This window comes from Alternaria hordeiaustralica (assembly GCF_023758085.1).
Source record: "Alternaria hordeiaustralica strain BMP 2776 chromosome Unknown scaffold_5, whole genome shotgun sequence".
NCBI lineage: Eukaryota > Fungi > Ascomycota > Dothideomycetes > Pleosporales > Pleosporaceae > Alternaria > Alternaria hordeiaustralica.
In genome coordinates, this window is record NW_026056777.1 from 13,017 (window position 1) to 34,545 (window position 21,529).

Genomic DNA, 21,529 nt, shown 5'->3' on the forward strand with positions numbered 1-21,529 from the left:
ACACCTATCGATAAGAGACTTAGCGGGGCACAGATTGACGTTGATCCCAACCCTACGAAATTTCCTCCTCCCTCCACCACCCCAGAGTCTTCACCCATAAACCACTAAGACACCATGGTCTCCGCCTCAAAAGCTGCCCGCCAGGCGAAGCGCGCCGCCGACGGCGATGCGAAGCCCAAGAAGACGGCCACCTCCAAGCTGTCGTCCAAGGCCAACTCCAAGAATGCCTCCAAGGCCAACTCTGAGAACGGCGACGAGGCCGAGGACCTCGAGCTGAACGAGGAGGTCAAGAAGCTGACCATGCAGGAGGACAAGCACGGTCTGTCCGACCGCGTCACCACCGGTGTGCTCGCCTCGCTCGAGCAGTCGCGCGATGTCAAGATCATCTCTGCATCGCTCGTGTTCCACGGAAAGGTCCTCTTCAACGACTCCACCCTCGAGATCAACTACGGCCGCCGATACGGTCTGTTGGGTGAGAACGGTTGCGGAAAGACGACCCTGCTCAAGGCCATCGACAAGCGCGAGTTCCCCTTCCCAGAGCACATCGACATCTACCTGCTGAACATGGGTGCCCCCAAGACTGAGCTGGGTGCCCTGGAGTGGGTTGTGCGCGAGGCTGAGAACGAGCTGGCCCGTCTCGAGAAGCTGGCTGAGGACATCCTTGAGAAGGACGGCCCCGAGAGCCCCCTCCTTGACGACATCTACGAGGTATGTACACGCCACATCAAAGTGCGGCACGCCACTAACACTATACCAGCGTCAAGAAGACATGGACCCGTCCACCTTCCACACCCGCGCATCCCTCATTCTTACCGGTCTCGGTTTCAACAAGGTTACCATCAACAAGAAGACAAAGGACATGTCTGGTGGATGGCGTATGCGTGTTGCGCTCGCCAAGGCGCTGTTCGTCAAGCCCGCCCTGCTGCTGCTCGACGACCCCACTGCCCATTTGGACTTGGAGGCCTGTGTGTGGCTCGAGGAGTACATGAAGAAGTGGGAGCGCACCCTGGTTCTCGTGTCCCACTCCATGGACTTCTTGAACGGTGTCTGCACAAACATGATCGACATGCGTCAGAAGAAGCTCCTCTACTACGGAGGTAACTACGACACATACCACAAGACACGTACCGAGCAGGAGGTCAACCAGACCAAGGCCTACGAGAAGCAGCAAGACGAGATCAAGCACATCAAGAAGTTCATTGCTTCCGCTGGTACTTACGCCAACTTGGTCAGACAAGCCAAGTCTCGCCAGAAGATTTTGGACAAGATGGAGGCCGATGGTCTGATCGAGCCCGTTGCCGTTGACCGTGTCTTCACTTTCCGCTTTGCCGACGTCGAGAAGCTGCCCCCACCTGTCTTGTCGCTTGACGACGTTACCTTCTCTTACTCTGGAGATGCAAAGGACAACCTGTACGAGAACCTGGACTTCGGTGTCGACATGGACTCTCGAACAGCTCTTGTCGGACCCAACGGTGTTGGAAAGTCCACCCTTCTCAACATCTTCACCGGAAAGCTCAGCCCCACATCCGGTGTTGTGTCGCGCCACACTCACTTGAAGCTCGGTGTGTACAGCCAGCACTCTGCTGAACAGCTTGACCTCACCAAGTCTGCCCTTGACTTCGTCCGTGACAAGTTCCACCACATCAGCCAGGATCTTCAATACTGGCGCCAACAGCTCGGTCGCTACGGTATGACTGGTGAGGCACAGACATCGAAGATGGCCACTCTGTCCGATGGTCAGAAGTCACGTATCGTCTTCGCTCTGCTCGCTATTGAGGGACCCAACATGTTGTTGCTTGACGAGCCTACCAACGGTCTGGATATCCCTACTATTGACAGTTTGGCGGATGCCATCAACGCCTTCAGCGGTGGTGTCGTTGTTGTTTCCCACGACTTCCGGTATGTTCAATCTAACTCTCCTACTTGATCAGCCTGCTAACAATGGATAGATTGCTTGACAAGATCGCGAAGGACATTATGGTGTGCGAGCACAAGACCGTCCGCAGGTGGGACGGAACAATTGGCGAGTACAAGGACCATCTCCGCAAGAAGATGGCGTCGACTGGTGCTCTCTAAGCGGATTTTGGGGATAGTTTCGCAAGTTGCATGCGTCCTTCGAGCTGTGGAACGCAGGTACAACAAAAGTAATGGCCTTAGAGCAGGTTTCAGGATACCTCTGCAGTAGGCCGGCAGCTCATCGCTTCCTGCGTCAGTGTCGTTCTGCATGGGTAGAGGCATCTGGATTATGCGTTATGATGCATTGGGTCTTAGAGGAGTTTTAGAGTTGCCTTACGATCAGAATGATATCACATAGAAGCATGTATTGTTGTTTCCATATTTTGGGCGCTGCTTGCGATGCTAAGGGTCGTGCGCATAGTTGTGATGATGTATTTGTGCGTGTATGTACATGATACTTCCGGTGGACAGAGGACGTTTGACATGCGTGTAATCGAGAAGAAGGATGTGCAGACAGCTGTTTTGAGGCTACGTAGAACGGATATGTGGCTATCGGTAGGTACATGTTCGGCACGTGCCTATTGGTGAGCTATGAGCTGTGACGAGCGAGCACCCCCGCAAGCTTCCACTGCGATAGTGGAGCTCAAGCATATACACCAAGCCTCCCATCTTTCCACTCTCATACCATTACTCTTCAAGACCTTCGCTCCCGCTGTGTTTATTTAAAACCGCGACAATCCGGGATCCAGCAGCTCTTACACGAAGCTTTTCCTCCCTTCCACTCGCTCTCTGCCCGCCATGGCGGAGCTCACAAGCACAAAGCTCAATGCGGAGTCGCATCTCCTCCTCGTAAAACGTTCCCGTCTACCCAGACATACCGTATTACCTGCTAACACGATCACAGGACCAACCACTCCTGCGCATGCCCTACGAGCTGTCGCGGCGCAACTTCAAAAACGCCCAACGCGTCATCGAACACTCGTCCAGCGCACTCACCACATCCCTAACCGCCGCCACCAAAGCCGCCTCCAAGAACGCCTCCCCAGAAGCCACACTCGACTCTCTCGACACCATGATAAGCAAGATGCACAACCTCAAGCGCAAACTAGAAACCCTCCACGAAGAAGAAGCGCGCATCCACCGCTCCACAAAAGCGCGCCTACAACATCTGCAAGACCTGTACGAAATGCAAAGCCTCGTCGACGTCAAATACGATGAATGGTCACGCACGCGGTTAAGCCGGTTACTCGTGGATTACCTGCTAAGAGAGGGGTATGCAGAGAGCGCAGCGTGTCTGGCGAAGAGCAAAGGAATCACCGAGCTCGTGGATGTGGATGCATTCGTTGCGTGTCACAAAATCGAGAAGAGTTTACGGGAAGGCATGAGTACAACGTTGGCGCTTGAGTGGTGCAAGGAACATGGCAAAGAACTCAAGAAGGGGGGTAGCCTGCTCGAGTTCGAGCTCAGGCTGCAGCAGTATATTGAGTTGGTGAGACAGGGACACGAGGCCGGGTTGAGCGGTATGGATGGGTTGGAGACACAAGATGATGGTATGCATGGAGTCAGCATAGGGGGCGGAGGTGGAGAAACGAAGTTGATGGAGGCGAGGGCGCATGCTAAGAAGTATTTGAGTACGAGTGGGGATTTCGAATTGATGAGGAGGGCGGCGGGCATGTTGGCGTATAGGCCGTGGGATGAGGTGGAACCTTATGCTGTGAGTTTCCCCAGACTGCTGATGGTTCCTATCTCTAATATTCCTTCTAGTCTTTCTACTCGGCATCACGGTGGTCGCATCTAGCCGATTGCTTCGTCGCGACTCATCACACCCTCTACTCCCTGCCCCCGCGGCCGCTCCTCCACGTCGCCTTGAGCGCCGGTCTCTCCGCGCTCAAAACACCCGCCTGCCATTCCGCCTACACACCCTCCTCCACAAACGCCGCTTCCTCTACCACGACCGTATGCCCAATCTGTAGTACCGAGCTCAACGAGCTGGCGCGCAACGTTCCCTACGCCCTCCACACTAAGAGTATCGTTGAAGACAGTCCTGTAGTACTGCCCAACCATCGCATCTACGGCTCCGAGAGACTGCGCGTCTTTAACGAGAAGGTTGGCACGGAAGAGGGGTTCGTGAGGGATCCGGCAGAAGGACTGAGCGGCAAGCAGTGGCCTGAGAGCGAGGTCCGGAAGGTTTATGTTATGTGATGTTTTGTCTCTCTTTCTTTCTTCTAGCGGCATTTGTATGATAGTCCGGTATAGCGTGGTGTTTTGGTATGGGAATCTGCTCGGCGCGGTATGGGTCGGCGTACCTGATTCTTTCAAGTGTAGATGGGAAGGACCTCAAGGCCTTGGGTGTTGTTCCTAAGTCCAATGACCACTTTACGCTTCGCCCGCAAGCATGCACTTGTTCCGTGTCGGAGGTATTGCTCAACCGTGCGCGTCTCCGCCCATCCCCAGCTCACTCGTCATCTTCATCCTCCTCATCTTCGTCCAACGCCCTCTTCATCGCCTCTTTCTGACTCGGCAGCCGCCCACCCCTGCCCACCTTGGCCTGCCTCGCCATCTCCTTCTCCTCATCGCTATCTGCCACGAGCGGAATCTTCTCAAACACAAACATGCGCGCCGCCCTATCCTCACCCTTCCACCCCGTCTCCATGGCCCCCAGCGTCCTAACATGGCGATACCCCGGATACTGGCTCCAATCAAACTGCCAGCTCTCCACCACCTTCAACCCCGCATGGCGCGCCAGATCCCTGATATTCCACAGCGTGTACGGCTCGCCTTCGAACAGCGTGACGATAATCCGGCCGCCCATGCGGAGGAAAGGGCGGATGGGTTGCTGGGGCGAGCTGCCTTTCTTGTTATCGTCCTGGTTCCGCAGGATTTGTAGCCGCCGTTTGGGATTCGAGGTGTCAAGGCAGGATTTGAAGAAGGATACCAAGAGGGCTTGGTTGGCGCGCACTTGTCGATTTACGTCGGTGGATAGACCGCCTGTGTGCGGGAACATGAAGGCGATTGTGTCCCAGCCTTCTTCGTCGTTGTCATCGTCGTCGTCGCGGTTACACCGTAGGTGTTTGTAGCTGGAAAGTTTTGTAGCGTCGATGTCGTGGTGGAGGGGGACGGGCGGTGTGAGGGAGGAGAGTTCGGTTTGGATTTCTCTAAAGGAAGGGTATTTGCTGTGGACATCTTCTTCGTCGTCGTAGCTCGTTGCCGTTACGTTTGCGCAGCCGTGTTCTATGGCGAGGGAGCGCGTGAAGCTGAAGTCGCCTTCGCCGACGAGGAGTATGTGGTCGTACTCGCCGAAGGGAATTTTGTGCTTCTTCTTTGGGGGTTGCGCGTGGGCGGGCGTCGTTGCAGGTGTGGATGCTGCTGCTGCGTTTGGTGCGCTCATCTTTTGCTTCTTGTTCGCTGGAGTTTTTGCCGTGGGTTTGGAGTCGGCCGCTGCTTTCGCGTTCTTCTTGTGGAACGCGAAGATCTTCTTCTCACCTTCGCGCTTGAGCTCGCGACGGGCGCGCTTGGTCTTTGTTTTCGACATGCTGTTGCTGTGTTTGCGATTGCAGAGTGCAGTCAATTGGATGCGGCTCGGAGGTTTGCGGGGAACTCGACGAAAATGATTAGTTTGGGTCACGCCCAAGCAGGGTTCAGGATCTGCATGTGAAAAGAGGGCTGCATGCACGTCAGCACGATATCTGCACATTACTCAGTAGAACCTTTATAGCAAGCCAAACCATGATTAGAGAGGATATGGTCTGAAGATGCACACACGATGGATTGCTCTTATGACTAAAATGTACAATGGACCTAATGCAGCAGCCGCAATATGCAAGCCGGCACGTTCAAGCAGTTCAATGAAACATCGTTATGACTGCTTATATCAAGTCGCGCTTGACGAACTGGTCGTAGAGAGTTGATCCTAGCTTGGCGGGGGAGCGCTCAACAGTGACACCAGCGGCCTCAAGCGCGGTGATCTTGGAGTTGGCATCACCCTTTCCACCGCTAACAATGGCACCAGCGTGACCCATTCTCCTGCCTGGCGGTGCAGAGATACCAGCGATGAAGCTGACAACGGGCTTGTTGGCAGTGTTGTACTCCTTCAAGAAGTCTGCGGCATCCTCCTCGGCGGAACCACCAATCTCACCAATCATGATGATACCGTCAGTCTCCTCGTCCTTCAGGAAGACATTCAGGCAGTCGATGAAGTTGGTTCCGGAGAAGGGGTCGCCGCCGATACCGACAACGAGTGACTGGCCAAGGCCGGCTTGGGTGGTCTGGTTGACGGCTTCGTATGTGAGGGTTCCGGAACGAGAAACAATACCGACGCGGCCGCGCTTGTGGATGAAGCCTGGCATGATACCAATCTTGCATTGACCCTATTCAAGTCAACGTCACATCCCGACTGGAAGAGGTAGGCAAAGAACGTACGGGAGCGATGATACCGGGGCAGTTGGGACCAACCATGCGAGACTTGTTCTGTGTCTTGAGCATGTCTGTGATGCGGACCATGTCTGCGTCAATCAGTATATGTGCCTCGTTGACCATGTCTGTAGTTCATACCGTGTTGCGGGATACCCTCAGTAATACTGTCGGTTGTAAGTTTCCAAGTATCCGAGTTTGATGTGTACACCTACGTCACAATCAGAGGAACCTCGGCGTTGATAGCCTCCTCGATACTGGCAGCAGCGACTGGCGGGCTACAAGTCTGTTAGATCGCATGGTCTGTATGCGGCTGTGGGGTATGGCGTACGGAACGAAGATGGCAGTAGCGGAAGCCTGAGTCTCCTTCATGGCCTCTGCTACGTTCTTGAAGACGGGCAGTCCAAGGTGCTCGGTGCCCGCCTTCTTGGGGTTTGTGCCTCCAACAACCTTTGTGCCTGTCGCCCTGTCAGTCCTCCCCCTCACAGGATTATATCAGCGGGTCCGTTGCGCATACCGTATTCAATGGCTTGTTGTGCGTGGAAGCTGGTCCTGCATTAGCCCCTCTTCCAACCACGCGCTCTTGCAGTCGCACTCACGTTCCCTGCTTTCCCGTGAAGCCCTGGAACAGGACCTTGGTGTCGCCGTTGATGCGAAGGTTCTTAATCGTCTCGGCGTACTGCGAGGAAGCGGTCGCATACTGCCTGGTAGCGGCCTTTGAGAGCGCAGAGCGCATGGGTTGCCGGATTGCCTGCATCGTGACGGGTATGGTGGTCACGGAAGCAACTCTGGGGTTTTTGGAGGGTATCGCGGGTCGGTTTAGTGGTGGTTAGCGGTCTGAGCGAAGCTGCGACATGGCGGGAGTTCTTCGGGGGAGCTTGGCCAACCTAAAATCTCGTGCCAGGGTCCGTCCGCGCCCGACAACTTCACGAAAATAACTCGTCTATCGAGGGCACATCCCGATAGGTTGCAGTCTCATGTCGAGATTAAGAGGCCGAACATTGGAGTATACGGATATTCTGCTTGATCTGCGTATCCCAGTACTGTGCTTCTGAACATGGTGTTCCTCGCGGTGTAGGTTTTCAAGCCGCGGTCCTCAACATTCAACCATGTTGCAGTGCATGTTTCGCAATAGTAAGACATTCGCGGCGGGTATACATGATGGTTAGACAGAGTCCTATTTTGTGCTTCATCTAGCTCAAATCTACAACCGTCCATGTTATTCTCATTCTTCGTTGCGCGGTGTACCAGGGTCTGTCTTTGACTCGACAGAATCAAAATGCGGGATGGATACATGCGATGCTTGCAATGTATCGTAAGACTTATATAATTCTTACATGTTCTACACGGTTTATACACAATAATCAGATATCTACATTTAGTCGTTGAGCTTGCCGTAGAATGGGATTCCAATGGATTGGAGAAGTAGACGTGCGTCCTTGTTGTTGGTGGCATCGGTTTGGATGGTGATGTGGCAACCGGGAATCATCTTTGGTGGGTATCTGAACTGGTCAGTTGGAGCACAGATTACCAGAGGACAGCAGACTCACGCATCATAGTTGACCTCAATTTCCGGGAAGAGGGCAAGTTGGTCTGGGGTGAGACCAAAGCTCATGTTACCGTGTCCGTCTCCAGACGAACCTGGTACGCCTTTCCACTCCTTGATCCTTGGCAGGACCACATCGATGAGTTTTGTCAGAAAGTGCTCCGCATCTTCCCGCTCCATCTTGGCCGTCACCGAGACATATCTGCCCGCACGCAAGCCCCACCCAACGACATTGTGTCTCGCCTTGTGCGACACGGCTCGTACATTACTGATGGCCTGCAGGATCATACCTGCGACGTGCAGGTTCCCGCTATTCTCCTGCGCTTCGGGCACCATGGAGTGGACTGTGACGCCTGTGATCTTGGGAATGTTGCGGAAAGTGCGGGGCTCTTGAAGCAGCCGGAGTACCTCACCCTTACCTCGTGGAGGCCTGAGGGGGCGATTCTTGAAGTACGGGGAGTCGCCAGTCCATTCTCGTAGTCTTTGCTCCGTCTTGGGGGCGCGGTAACCGGGAGGGTAGTGCTGATATGTGAGGGTGAGGAGATCGGACGCGATCTTGCTCTGGTAGGTCTGCTCGAGACGGGACAGGCTGAAGGGTCCAGGCTGGAAGAGTCGCGAAGAGGGATCCGACTCGGGAGGTGGCTGGTGGGGGTGGAGAGGGCCGCGGTAGTATTTAGGGGATCGGTATTGGTATCTGGTATGTATGAGCCTGTGTGTCTGCTGGTGCATGCTTCAACGCCCGTACCTGCTTGGCGGCAGCTGCTTGTTTCCTCTCCTCCGCAGCCGACTCCGCGCTACGGGGTCGTAGTTTTTTGCCAGTTCCTGCGATGGCGGCGGGACCTCGAATGATGATGCGTCTTCAATTTCTCGGACTGCTTCGGACGAGGCATTGCGGCGGCACAGGGGGACAGCCGCGCGGATGGCGGGTCTGGTGCTGTTGCAGAGGGCCGTGGCCGTACGAAGTGGCAGCTCGCGCAGTGCCATGGGTGTGTGGTGCGGCGTCGTCGTGGGTACGGGCCTCACAGCATGCGACAGCGTCTCGAACGGACTTTTCCTCGGAATACGCTATACGCGAGACGCGAGGGCGGGCAGGGATGGGCGGTTCTAGGGTCCGCAGCTAGCCAATAGGGCTACCCCACTCGTCCGCACCTGCCACTGCTCCAGGTCGGACGTCAGCTCGCGACAATGCGGCTGATCGGCATCGGGGACATGCAGCGCTCGTATCTTTCTTTTTGTATCTTGCGTTGAGGTCACTGTCTGTCGGCCGCTCCTTTGACCGCGCGTCACCATTGCGCTTTCACCGACAAACTCCCAGCGGCCGCCAGCCAGCCCCCAAACACCCGCTCGCTTCCCCACCGACCACCGGGCTCAGGGCTCGTCTGCACCTTCCTCCACCACCGGACCCAAGCTCGCTGCCTGCCCCGCTACCCACTGTCGCGTTCCCTTCACTGAATGGGTCTCGCCTTCACCGTCCACCACCATGAACGGCATGTCACGCTTTCTCAGCCGGCGCGACAAGCATCATGAGAAGCGCGCGTCCAAGCACGCCCATACCAAAGTACGCCTGAGCTCCTTCGCTTCTGTCAACTCTCTCAGTCCTTTGCTATGCTCTGCAGCCGTTGCGCTGCCGGAAGACTCGCCCAGCTGCCAGCGGCGCTTGTCTGCCGGCATCGAGACGCTGTACCACAAGCTCCCATTTGTACTGCGAACATCGGTAGAGGATAGTCTTCTATTTCTACACCAGAAGCTACCATGCCGTGCTTCTTCTCTTACACCCAACGCCGATCCACCTTCAACATCGCATTCTTCTGACTATGTGTCTCTACAGTCCAAATCCACCAATGCTTCGCCCGACCTCTACAGAATATTCACGAGCGAAGGTCCCAGACCGCCAGCGAACAATGAGTCCGAGAAGAAGGTACGCGGGGGGACGAGGCTGCTTGCAACCTGGCTAACCGGCTGCAGGTCAAGATGCTCCTTTCACGCCTACAAGGCGCCGGCATAACCAGCATGGGAGAGGAACAGGCCGAACATGCCCTCGCCTGGCATCCCAACGACATCGACAAAGCCTACGATCTTCTAGTGCTCGCCAACGAATCGCTCGAAGGCGAGCTGAAGGACTTCAGTCCTGACGTGATCATGCTGGGCGCCATAAACCGGAACATGGTGACGTGCTATCTGGACGCACTGCTGTTTGCCATGTTCGCGCGTCTCGACAGCTTTGAGGCCATGTTGTACGACAACTTTGAGGATGAGCCACGGAAGAAATTGGCGGCTGTCTTGCGCTTGTGGGTCAATCTCTTGAGGAGTGGTCAGCTCATCAAGGTCGATTTGGTACGACCTACCTCGTCATCCAACTCCTCCGTGGCTAATACACATTGTAGACAAAGCACCTCCAGGATTCGCTTGCCAAGTGCGGATGGGAAGATGCTGCACAGGTCCGTCAACAAGACGCTTCGGAAGCTTTCACTTTCATCACTGGTGCGCTCGAGCTGCCGCTACTCACCCTCAAGATGGACATCTACCACACCGGACGTGAAGACAAGGAAGATGACCACAAGTTCGTCAACGAACGGCTGCTCGAAGTCGCCATTCCAGAACAAGAGGGCGACCACATTGTCACATTGGAAGACTGTTTGGAAACCTATTTCAACAACAGAATCGAGGTCAAGCGATACCTGCAACGGCAAAATACGATAGCATCCATCAAGTCCAAAGACGAAGAATTTGTAGACAAGGATCCTGAGAAGAATGAGACAATACATATAGAGACGATGGAGATGGAGGGCTCCATGACTCCTCTCGTCTCTACGCCGATGACTTACGAGCCAAGCACACCACTAACTCCCACGCGACCAAATCTACAAGGCCGCCGACGCGCTGATAGTATCTTCAGCCAGCGATATACACGTCAGTCACAGGAAACGAACAAGTTTGACGAGAAGAAGCATGTCGAGGACATGCTGGACAACAGCTCCAGCGGCCGACCACGATCAGCTTCTCTACTTAAGAAGGAGATTCTCATGCCGGCTTGGCAGTTCTTCAGTCTCATCCCCTGGTATACCGACAATGTACCAAAGACCGATGCTCAGGTCGCTGCGCACTTCTCGGTGAAGCGGCCGGTTCTCGGCATCTGCCTGAAGAGATATACGATGACGCCGCACGGCGCTCCAAAGCGTCTGAATACATATATCGACATTCCGCTTGATATCGGTTTACCTCACTTCATCTCTGATGATCGGATGAAAGAAGAAGGTCCGCTGTTTGGCAATTTCAAACTTGTCCTCCAGTCTGTCGTCTGTCATCGGGGCGTGTCAGTCGACTCTGGCCACTATATTGCGCTTGTCCGTGCCAACGCTCGCGAACGACCTGGCACCGCGCAATCAGATCCGGAGGAAGAGCTGGAAAAGTGGATACGCTTTGACGATCTCTCGCCGCAACGGGTGACTGAAGTTGACATTAAGACAGCCTTGCGAGAAGAGTCACCGTATCTGCTCTTTTACCAAGTACAGCCTATTGATGAAGAGCTCGCTTCCCGGGGAGATCCGCCCACATATGCAGAAGCACAATCAGGAGTTCCGTCCGTCGACCCTTCACGAGAAACGCTGGCTTCCCTGCCCTCTACAACAGCCGCGGATGCCGAAGCCGGTGTAGAGAACGACAACTTCAACACCAAAGATCCGCATACTGAATCCAATTCTACAGACGAGCCAGCTAGTCGAACCAGCATGTCCAGCAATCGGCGCAGCAGCACCGCGATCGAGGATGGCGAAGGCAGCCTACGTGGCCGAACTGAACCGCAAACACCAGATGATCAGAAGAGCAGCTTCTTGTCCGTATCCCGGCGCGGCTCTCGAATATGGTTATCTGGGAACAACAGAAGTCGACCAGGTAGTCCAAGCGGCGAGACTCGTTTGTCTCTTACGTTATCGAGGCTAACGGGACGCGGTAGCAAGGACAAGCTGGTTACGACTGAAGCTGCTTCCAGCGACGAGCCTCACATTGTGATTGAAAAAGTGAAGAGCGTAGAGAACGATCAACAGGGCCACTCTCCAGCCAAAGAGAAGAAAGAAGCAGGTCTGTCGGGCAGCAAGAGTAAGAAGGAGAAGAAAGACAGACGGAGGAGCAAGAGTAGGGAACCTGGTACAGTCCTAGACAAAGGGAAGAATAAGGACAAGAACAGGCCGGATCGCGAATGTCTGGTGATGTGAGGAAGGCAGGATTTGTGTATGTGGGAGAAATTCCTCTCTGTTTGTTGGTTGGTTGTTTGCATTGCATATCGCCGCGACACCGATTCGCGATTGGGTGTCTACGAAGCCGGCGAGGGAGTTTTGAATCATTAGCGCGGCGTCATTGGAACATACAGAGTATGGCTTGATATTGGATTTGTTATGGCATATGCATGTTGGGGACTATAGATGAGATACCCTGCATCAGAACGATCAGAAGGCGCGAATGGCCTTCTCAATCTTCCATCATAGACCTGTGCACCTTCTATACTCGTGACGCGCACCAAGACTTCTGTGTCGTTCTCGCCCTATGTGTCTAGAGAAGGCATTAGATAAGACTAGAAGGGTGAATGCCTGTTGGGGCTAGCCAGCGGCGGGCAACAACCTGGCCTCTTGGGTCGCGCTAATCGTGACCCTCGCCCACCACAAAAGTCGCCCGCTTGTCTTTAACCTCTCACCCACGTTCCGCGCAACCACATCTCTACCCCCAGCTTCTTGTCAAACGATCGCGAAAGCGACCTTCAATTCTTCGCCCGAACAATCCGCTTCCAACGTCACAATGGCCATCAGCCCGCAAATGTACGCCAGATCCACTGCGCCCAGTGCTGAAGACAGTTTGCTAACTCGACTGCAGTTCCAACCTGGTCATCATCCTGGGATTTATGCAAATCTCCAAGAAGATACCTTTCGACGACCCGACTGTCCTCAACGGCGTGCGCGCGCTCTACATCGTGTCCAACCTGATCATCGCGGGTATCTACCTCTACGTGCAGGCGCAGATCAACAAGAAGAATGGTGCGTGGAAAGAAGAGCCCGGGGTAGACCGACACAGCGACTAACAAAACAACCACAGACATGACCGTTGTCAAATACGTCGAGCCGGCCCCGATGGGCTCAGGCGAAGAACCGAAATTCGTCGCTACCACCGTCAAAGCCTACGACCTTCAGAAGCTGCGCGAGCTCTTCAAGGCCCAGCTGATGGGTGTCGGCATGATGGGCGTTATGCACCTTTACTTCAAGTACACCAACCCGCTCCTGATTCAGTCCATCATCCCCCTCAAGGGCGCGTTCGAAGGCAACCTCGTCAAGGTCCACCTCTTCGGCCAGCCGGCAACCGGCGACCTCGCTAGGCCGTGGAAGGCGGCTGGCGGTATGATGGGCGCCATGAGCGGTGGCGAGATCAAGACGGACAAGAAGAGCATTGAGGCTGCTGAGCGTGCGGGCCGTGGTGGTGTCAAGGACGAGTAGATGGGCTGGCGTGCCGTTTCTACGGGGTTTCTAGGCATGTGGTGTGCATGGGAGCTGTCTTTCTTGATAGAGCTTGTTCGGTTCGCTCGCACTTTACGTACGAACTTGGTTGAGCGACTATGCGCTTGCTAACTGTATAACATGGACGTCTGATGCTTTTGCCTTTCGCCAACTTAATTCCACGGCTTGTACAACCACACTGCATGCGGCTTGCCTTTACGTGTCCATGTAATCGGATGCTTTCTTGATGTTCGACTCCTACAGCTGACCTTATCACAAAGATCCGCTCCTCTATGTTCGATCTATCAAACGCCTGACCCTGATAAGCCTTGAGCTCTATGCCAACACGCACATATCCGTCCGTTCTAGCCGTCGTCCAGGGCGGACCTCCAGCAAACGCCATACTAAACACAACACATGAACAGCAAGAGTGGTGGATTAGGTCTCCTTAGCCCATGTCCGACTCGCGTCGAACACCGAGACAGCGCCATAAGGGTCACCGGTTCGCTTGCGAACAACGGCATCGTCCATGGGAGTTTAGGGAACCATATGATGCGTCGGTGGCAGATATTATTGAGAGTAGAGTGATTGGCGAAGATGATAAGTGAATGTTCGTCGTCTGCTCTTACCTAGGGAAGAGCCCCTCCTGGACGTAATGATCGCGCTGCGGTACCGGTCCTTTGGGTTGGAGTTGTGAATGAAGTTATTCGTGCGACTTGGTGCGTTGCCTTCATATTCCCCCACTCCACTGAGGAAAGTAGCCATCTTGCAACGGCATGGCTGCAGGTTCATTTTCGTAGTTGAAAGGGTCGCCCCAGAAACCCTGGTTTTGTTAGCCAATCGACCCCCGTCTACCTGATCATGTCATGGTCACTTACGAAATCAAAGTCGGGGATTACATCCGTGCTAGCTTGTACGTCGCCTACGATGTTGTTGATGTTGTTGAGATTGATGTCATCCCAGCAAGGCGCGTTGTCTTGCATAGACTGCATGGACTGCAGCAAGTCGGGTTGAGTCTGCATGGGTTCTGGTTGAGATGGCCCTGGCATGTTTTGTTGGTTATAAGCTGCAGACGGGTTTTGGTAGGCGTAGCTTGGGATGCCTTGCATTGCCGGATAAACGCCCGTGTTGCTGTTGGGTGCGTTGTTGTTCAGCGGCATGGGAATGGAAGGCACGATGGGTTGGCTGACGTAGGTAGTCGATGGCTGCGGCGGCCCTCTTGGCGAGAGATTGTGTTCGGAGACGGCCTTGTCGATCATGTTTTTGACTGCTTGCCATGCTTTGGCGCTGTTGTTCTCGCGGAGGATACGAGACATCTGGAGGGCTCTTAGAGCGCGTTGGCGGTCAGGTGCGTTGAAGAGGGGGTTGCGGAGTTCTGATAGGATATGCATGATGGCTTGGAAAGACGCGATTCCTCCTTTGAAAGTTAGCTCTTGTGTCTCACTGGGTAGGTATTGTCGGGGTTACGGACCAATGTGCCATTGGAAGCGAGCAGCATCGACATCGGCTGCCGCTCCGTTTAGTGTTTCGACGCAGTTTACTGACTTCTCGAAGATCCTAGCATTATCAGCCATTGTTGTTTCTCATTAGGGCCCTGACTGGAACGTACGATCGGCGGATCTCGTCCGAAAAGACTACGTCGCGGTAAGCACGCGGCATCCGAAGCCAAAACAGTAAGTAGGCACGCCACTCCAACAGTGAAGCCAGTCCCAGCGTCAGCCTCTCCATTGGTACCTCTGGGTTAAGGTTATGCAAGTATTTTCGCTGATTCTCTTCATGAACTTCGTCGAGCATCACTTTGATCTGCTCATAAAGATCTCTGAGTTCTTGTGCTGGATCAGGACGAGCAGTTCCATGGAGTCCTGAGTCCAGCATGCGGCGTTCAAGGCGGTAAGTGCTTTGAACTATACGCCGTAGAGCTCGCATGCCGTTGAACCGGACAAGTTGGAACGTCATAGTAGTAAGCTTCGGTTCGTCATACGGGGCCGGACCGGGACTTGCGCCATCTACAAGGTCCTCATCGTTGATGTTTCGTGGAAATAGCGTCGTGTAGAAGTCTTCGGTGATGCTCGGTTCCTGCCCTTTGCATTCTGCTGCCCGGAACTCCAAGTGCCCTAGTTGATGCCACATACGCCGACGTAGCTCAATAGTCAGAGCGTCCATGGAGCCGGTCGGGAATAACGATGGATCACGGTGCAGGCCTTGGTTCAAAGCGATGCGAAATGCGATGCCTATCAGAACCCACGCTTTTCCTGCTATGTGTGTGAGCGTTGCAGAATCATAAGCATCTATTGCACTTACCCATATCCTCTTCTCTGGTAATACATGTCAACCATAATACAAATCCCTGGAATATCTCCAGATTCGATGTTGTGAGATAGTTTTCCCGAGCCAGTGAGATCTCAACACCCAGCTGAAATCGATCGAGGAGTGATTCCTTTGTCTCGCCAAACTTGTTGTGCACTACCTTTGGAGGCAGAGAGTTGATCGCAGAGAAGTAGATGGCATAGGCCATGGGATGTGCTTCGTTGTTGTAGGTGGAAAATTTGCGCATCACCGTTGGCCTATGGGTAATTCTCACCATAGGATCTACATTTGCGAAATAGACGTCCAGCAGCGTGTCACGGTGCTCTTTTGTGCTCGGTAGCAGGTTTTCTAGATTTGATCCGGCTCCTGCGCGACCGAGGGAAAGTAGGTCAACCAGACTGCTTTGCGGCACTTCCTTCCTCTCTTCGTCGGTCTTATCACCAAGCAAGGCCTTGATGTCTTGTATCTAAAGCTCAATCAGTATTGTTCAATATTCCTAGAAACAGAGAAATACAATAAGAATGAATGTAGCTTTCGCTCGGTGCAACTCGGAGATATGTTCTGTCATGTCGAAAAGCGGCACTCACCTCATCGGCCAGTAATGCAAAATGCAGAGACGAGACAAACTGAGACTGCCCATCATTCAACAGGAGGGTCCCGTCGCCACCATCAGAAGCGATTCCTCCTCCATGGGAAGTCTGGCTATTCGACGATGGGGTCAGCGCCTCCACTTCTTTCCTGTCTAATTCAACACTGGACCGTACGGATGCCGTGGATTTCGCCCCCTGTCCCGCAACAGCTTTCTCTAAAAGATATTCGAGTCTGTCTAACCGGGCTTGCACGTCACTGCCTTTTCCGGTCTTTCCAGTGGCCCCAGCCGCGGGTTTCGAAATCCTTCCAGTAGTAGTGGATGCCGGTATTTGATCTGTCCAGGTACACACATGACTTCCTCGCATGCAAGAACCGCATACTGGATGTACGTGATCACATTTGACTTTCCTGCGCCGACATGTCAAACAAGAGGAGATGACGCGATGTCGTCCTCCGCTGGGTTTGCTTGCTGAGCCCGGCGAATTAGACGATATGCCGACTTTCGATTCTACCATGCTCGGGGACGGTTTGCGATAGTCTGCATGAGAGTCTTGAAGTTTTCGACAGGGTGGATCGGCCCCCGGGGAGGAATTGGTTCCGTCGCGCCTTGGTGTTCGTTGCGATTCTCGCCCCGCTAGCTGACGGGCCGCCGTTACCCGTTTGGGCCTTAGCGACGATCAACAATCTTCCTCCGAGAACTATCCGACCAATGCTTTCCAAGGTTGACAGCAGACACCTCGGTACATGCATGGAAGTTTCATATGCCACTCCCGTGGACGGCCTAAGGGTGCTTCGAGGTGTCCAGCTTTGGATGTGGACCCTGTGTCGTCATAGTATCACATGCTAACGTCCTGTCCCAGTGATAACTGCTTTCAGCTACAAAATCTGACGGTCAGAAATAAGCACGCTGACCGGAAGGAATTATTTGCAATATTCGATTCGTTCAGTTGATACCTAGGTACCAGAACGGCGTCGGCCAGTTGTCGTGACTGGCCGTGCTTTTCGATTGCCCTGCACCATTCAAGTTACATCGCGCTTCCGAAAGCGCAAGCTTAATTTGTGACCTCGGAGTTCCTAATTCCTAGTTCACGTACTCCTTGCGCTTCGTCAACACTTACCATAGATCTACCGGCTACAGTTTTATTTACTCAGATGCATTGGGTGCACGGGAAAAATTAGAGACTGGGATCCACAAAAATGTGCTCATTACAGGCAGCGCAGAGGCGGCTATCGTCCACAGTTCAATAAGAACCAGCGGGATGCTGACTTGCGCTGGAATGGAGGCATCTCCGGACCTCCTTACTGGATTTACATGCTTCATAAGAGTGAGAGGGTAATTTGGAACGAAAACCGACTGTGAGGATAGCAACGTCTCAGTCTTCTCGGACCAGGTCAAATTTGGAAAAACCGCCCCATCCGATACTTGCAGTCAGCCTTGGAGGCATACCTCAGGTTCACCCTTCCCAGCCCCATTTCCATATAAGATTATTGGATGTAAATAGACAGCTGCGTCGTGTGATCGTATAACTGCTCTCAGGCAATGTTGTTCAGTTCTATTCGTATCTCACATTATATTAGAATTTCCGCCCCTATGTGGCATCGTATCTGTTACACACCCAGCGCTTTTACGCAACCATATAATAAGATATGCCTTTACCAATTGAACCCATGCAATCCGAACACCTTCAACAGATGCTGGACATTTATTTAGCTCTTTCCATCTACGGGATTTTCGTTCAAAGATCAAGATCAAGGTCAACAGCAGGCAGACAATCTTGAGCCCATTCAGACTACTCACAGCGTCATGTCGAGACACATCGAGTGCGAGAACCTACCGGAACCTTGTGGTGGAGGTGGTCTCCCTGTGGTCGGATCAGGCCTGCACGCCGTGGAGCACCAAGATGAAGGGAAGGAAGCCTGGGTTTATCAACATGTCGTTGCGGGAAACCCCACGCTCAAAGAGAACCAGTCGAAATCGTTCGGAGGTTTGAAACCGTGGCTCTTCTGGTCCATATTGGTCGTTGTAAGCATTGTCGTAATCGCTGCGTCTGTGGGTGGAGCTGTAGGTGGCTCTCTAGCAGTCAAAGGGAACAGGAAAAATGCGCCACCATCTTCTGTGCAGAGGTAGTTCCCCCATGCCTAGAGAAACTCATTGGTAAATGTATACTAAAGTGTGAGCAGCGCGCCAACCGCTATACTTCTGCCCAGCACAGGCGGCTCAAGTGATCGAACGTCCTCCGGACCACCGAGCTTCTCCTCCTCTAAACCCACGAGTGTACCCCCTTCCCTCGTAACCACGGACTGCCCAGCCAGTAACAGTACATCGTTCACACCCAGGGCACCTTCGGGCAATCCAGGACAATACGGATTCATCAAGCATTGTGGATTTGACACCGACGGGCGGACACTGATCAAGGCTTTCGTCCTAGACCTCAATACATGCCTTGCGCTTTGCTCGAATTGGAACTACCTACAAGCCGGGGGTGATAGATGTAATTCAGTGGCATTTAAGGTTAACGAGCCACCACCGGGGAATTGCTGGGCAAAGACAGGGACCTCATTGAAGCTAAGGGATGGGGTGACTGCTGCTCTACTGCAATGAAGGGGCTGGGGAAGGTACTAGGGAAGGTAGCCGAAGATGATTGGTGATGTGCAGTGTGGAGAATGCGGAGGCCGGAGGTATTCTGGTACTCCAGGATGGAGCTTGTTATCGTCCTCTAGAGCGCCCGAGCGGCCTTTGCGCGCTGTGCTTTTGGCGCGTCGGAAATTGCGTATATTGCCAAGTTACCATGACAGCAGAATTGAGTTCGTGAATATGTCGTGTCAGACGGTCGTGAACACGAAAAGACATGTTGTTGCTGGCAAGAACATGGTTCAGGTGGATCCCGAAGTCGTCCCGTCGCGGTTCAGGTGACAGGCGCACGCTAGATAAGCGAAGATGCCGACAGCCTCCTCATTTTCACCCAATCGTGGACCCATCGCCGTCTGCATGCACTTCGTCACACGTCACTGGTGTGATTGCAGCTCGTTTCGTCGTCTGCCCGCTCTTAGTGGTTCATGCTGAACCGCCAGGGCTGCCTTTCGCGGCGAGGCTGGGCTAGATAGCAGCAAAGCTTGCCTGCGCCATGCCATCTTCCTTGCTGAGGGCGTGCCCGTCAACTCGTCCAGATTATTCCGTCTACTCTCCCAAGGCCACAAACATCGCCGGCCCCGCTGCGAGCTTGTCCGAAGCTGATCTGAGATGAGACTGCGCGGACGCATAGCAGCATAGACTACCAAGAGGCTTCACCGCTCGCGGGATCAACATTGAGCGCATACCAGAAGGGCAAACATGCTCAGTCTTTGTTGAGATGGCGACTCTATCTCCTGGTGCGTGTGGGCATTTGGGGCTATTGGGATATAGCGCGCTGACCGAGTCGCATTCATAGACGTCCGCCATTCTACCCTCAAGTCGCTCAAACTGACCTGCCCCTCCGCCGAAGTTATTGAAGAACCGCAATCTGCATCGACCCTTGAATCACCTGTAATGGAGCAAGAAGGCTATCCATTCCCCGAAGTCGGAGACGAATGGTCTGACGAGGAGGTCCTGATACCCAGGCATAGACGGAAGGCGCCCTACATACCACCGCTCAAATTCGAGAAAGTTACAGCGACATCGGCCGAGACATCATCCGACGAATCATCGGCATTGGGCAGCCCGCAACGACTGAGCGCGACTATCAGTCCCCTCGTACCGCCCAAAAGCCCATCGCGACCAGACGCGTCGAGGGGTAACAGCCAAGATGATCTCATACAGCGGTACTACCAAGTCACAAAAGAGCGAGATGCGCTGAGGAAACAGCTGCAGAGGAGGAGCATGGGTCCACATGGGATGCCTGCAAAACGTTCGATCGTGTACAAATCTGAAGAGAACACTTTGATTGAAGAGCTACTCGCGTTGCGATATGAGATACGAGTATGGAGTGAGGAGTATTTCGGCGGACCCATCAAAGCCACGAGCAAGCGACCATATCTCACTAGAGCGAAGGAACTGTTTGGGAACCTCACGGACAACTACCAGACGTATCTGAAGCACCCAGAGGAACGGCCGCTCCTCATCCAAGCATACGTTTGGATGAAGCTACAGCAGAAAATATTCAACAACTGGCAGAAGGGCAGTGGATATGTATGGGCAGGCAAACTGGGAGACAGGAAGCTGCGCGAGATTAACGACACATTGCGCAAGGGTACGCTACCCCGCCCCCGGTGAATCTCTAATGATTACAATGCTAACAAGGTACAGCTGTTAAGAACGAAGCCCAAGCCGAAGAATACCACCAATGGCGAGCCATGACCGTAAACCTCCTAGTCCCTCAGGTAGATGGCAAATGGCGTCCCACTTTCGATGCCGCGCCCGTCCTAAAACGAATATCCCGTTTCTGCAGTCGCATGCGCCGCAAATTACGGCCCTGGTCCACACAGTCTTTGCGTTCAGGGAAGGAACAACTGGGTACCATCATTTCAGCATCTGTTGCGTTAGATTTGAAGATGAAGCGCCAGCTCGCCGACTATCGCTTCGTTACATTCACTGGCGGTAAGAAGGATCAATACTGGGGCTACGGGTTCTACGACAGTGAAATGGAGGACGTGTATGAAGATGATGACGAGAACGGCAGTGGTGGATATGGCGTCAATGGCAGCGCAAAGGGCAGGCGAGTAGAATTGGCACTTGCGCCTGCACTCGAACGATGCGGTAATGCTAATGGACATGTCTTCGATCAGAGTTTCATGATGGTAAAGGCGGATGTGAGCTGTAAGAGATTAGAGAAACCTGAGAAGAAGAAGAAACAGCAGCCTAGGTCAAGAGGCGGCAGTAAGGGCTTTGGGCTGTGGGGCAAGTGAGACTAATGGATGTATGAGATGAATATTAACACACCACTCCGCTTTGAACACATGACCCTAGCGCTTGAACATCCGTAATGAAAACACAAGTGCGCTGCTTTACAATCTACTCAGTGAACCACTACTTCAACCTCAATACCAGACTCTCCCTCCTTCTAATACCCAACATTCAATCTAGCCTCTATCCCGAGATCATGAATCGCTTTCTATATATCGAAAAGCCACGGTCTCGTACTTCGACCAACGAGACGGTCCAGCCATTCCGGCTACTTGATCTCCCGACCGAGATACGACTCATGATATATGAGCACCTCAGTGAGTGCCTTTTCCCCACTACTGGTTCCCTCACCAACTCATCAAA

At 53.6% G+C, this 21,529-nt stretch overlaps 9 protein-coding genes across 9 annotated transcripts; 5 read left to right on the plus strand and 4 right to left on the minus strand.

Moving 5' to 3' along the window:
• Positions 1–114: 114 nt before the first annotated feature.
• Positions 115–2,076, plus strand: ARB1 (ABC transporter ATP-binding protein arb1; the record flags this gene model as incomplete). The annotated part of the gene is made up of 3 exons (XM_049385958.1): positions 115–708; positions 758–1,899; positions 1,950–2,076. The coding sequence occupies 3 exons, from the start codon at positions 115–117 to the stop codon at positions 2,074–2,076; spliced, it is 1,863 nt and encodes a 620-aa protein (XP_049245807.1).
• Positions 2,077–2,754: 678 nt separating this feature from the next.
• FYV10 (GID complex subunit containing RING finger motif) lies at positions 2,755–4,158 on the plus strand (the record flags this gene model as incomplete). The annotated part of the gene is made up of 3 exons (XM_049385959.1): positions 2,755–2,805; positions 2,861–3,670; positions 3,721–4,158. The coding sequence occupies 3 exons, from the start codon at positions 2,755–2,757 to the stop codon at positions 4,156–4,158; spliced, it is 1,299 nt and encodes a 432-aa protein (XP_049245808.1).
• A 253-nt stretch (positions 4,159–4,411) lies between these two features.
• On the minus strand, positions 4,412–5,488 carry J4E84_003347 (uncharacterized protein; the record flags this gene model as incomplete). Its single annotated transcript, XM_049385960.1, has 1 exon — positions 4,412–5,488. One exon carries the CDS (start codon positions 5,486–5,488, stop codon positions 4,412–4,414), a length of 1,077 nt encoding a protein of 358 aa, XP_049245809.1.
• A 334-nt stretch (positions 5,489–5,822) lies between these two features.
• On the minus strand, positions 5,823–7,123 carry TCA8 (Succinate--CoA ligase [ADP-forming] subunit alpha, mitochondrial; the record flags this gene model as incomplete). Its single annotated transcript, XM_049385961.1, has 7 exons — positions 5,823–6,323; positions 6,376–6,458; positions 6,508–6,533; positions 6,582–6,644; positions 6,698–6,824; positions 6,884–6,912; positions 6,966–7,123. 7 exons carry the CDS (start codon positions 7,121–7,123, stop codon positions 5,823–5,825), a joined length of 987 nt encoding a protein of 328 aa, XP_049245810.1.
• A 621-nt stretch (positions 7,124–7,744) lies between these two features.
• J4E84_003349 (uncharacterized protein) lies at positions 7,745–8,896 on the minus strand (the record flags this gene model as incomplete). The annotated part of the gene is made up of 3 exons (XM_049385962.1): positions 7,745–7,868; positions 7,917–8,606; positions 8,658–8,896. The coding sequence occupies 3 exons, from the start codon at positions 8,894–8,896 to the stop codon at positions 7,745–7,747; spliced, it is 1,053 nt and encodes a 350-aa protein (XP_049245811.1).
• A 496-nt stretch (positions 8,897–9,392) lies between these two features.
• On the plus strand, positions 9,393–12,123 carry J4E84_003350 (uncharacterized protein; the record flags this gene model as incomplete). Its single annotated transcript, XM_049385963.1, has 4 exons — positions 9,393–9,626; positions 9,741–9,830; positions 9,878–10,246; positions 10,297–12,123. 4 exons carry the CDS (start codon positions 9,393–9,395, stop codon positions 12,121–12,123), a joined length of 2,520 nt encoding a protein of 839 aa, XP_049245812.1.
• Positions 12,124–12,700: 577 nt separating this feature from the next.
• J4E84_003351 (uncharacterized protein) lies at positions 12,701–13,389 on the plus strand (the record flags this gene model as incomplete). The annotated part of the gene is made up of 3 exons (XM_049385964.1): positions 12,701–12,720; positions 12,776–12,936; positions 12,995–13,389. The coding sequence occupies 3 exons, from the start codon at positions 12,701–12,703 to the stop codon at positions 13,387–13,389; spliced, it is 576 nt and encodes a 191-aa protein (XP_049245813.1).
• A 730-nt stretch (positions 13,390–14,119) lies between these two features.
• Positions 14,120–16,665, minus strand: J4E84_003352 (uncharacterized protein; the record flags this gene model as incomplete). Its single annotated transcript, XM_049385965.1, is given in 7 exon segments — positions 14,120–14,212; positions 14,268–14,806; positions 14,861–14,946; positions 14,999–15,641; positions 15,691–16,162; positions 16,284–16,621; positions 16,638–16,665. 7 exon segments carry the CDS (start codon positions 16,663–16,665, stop codon positions 14,120–14,122), a joined length of 2,199 nt encoding a protein of 732 aa, XP_049245814.1.
• Positions 16,666–19,813: 3,148 nt separating this feature from the next.
• On the plus strand, positions 19,814–21,168 carry J4E84_003353 (uncharacterized protein; the record flags this gene model as incomplete). Its single annotated transcript, XM_049385966.1, has 2 exons — positions 19,814–20,513; positions 20,570–21,168. 2 exons carry the CDS (start codon positions 19,814–19,816, stop codon positions 21,166–21,168), a joined length of 1,299 nt encoding a protein of 432 aa, XP_049245815.1.
• Positions 21,169–21,529: the final 361 nt, after the last annotated feature.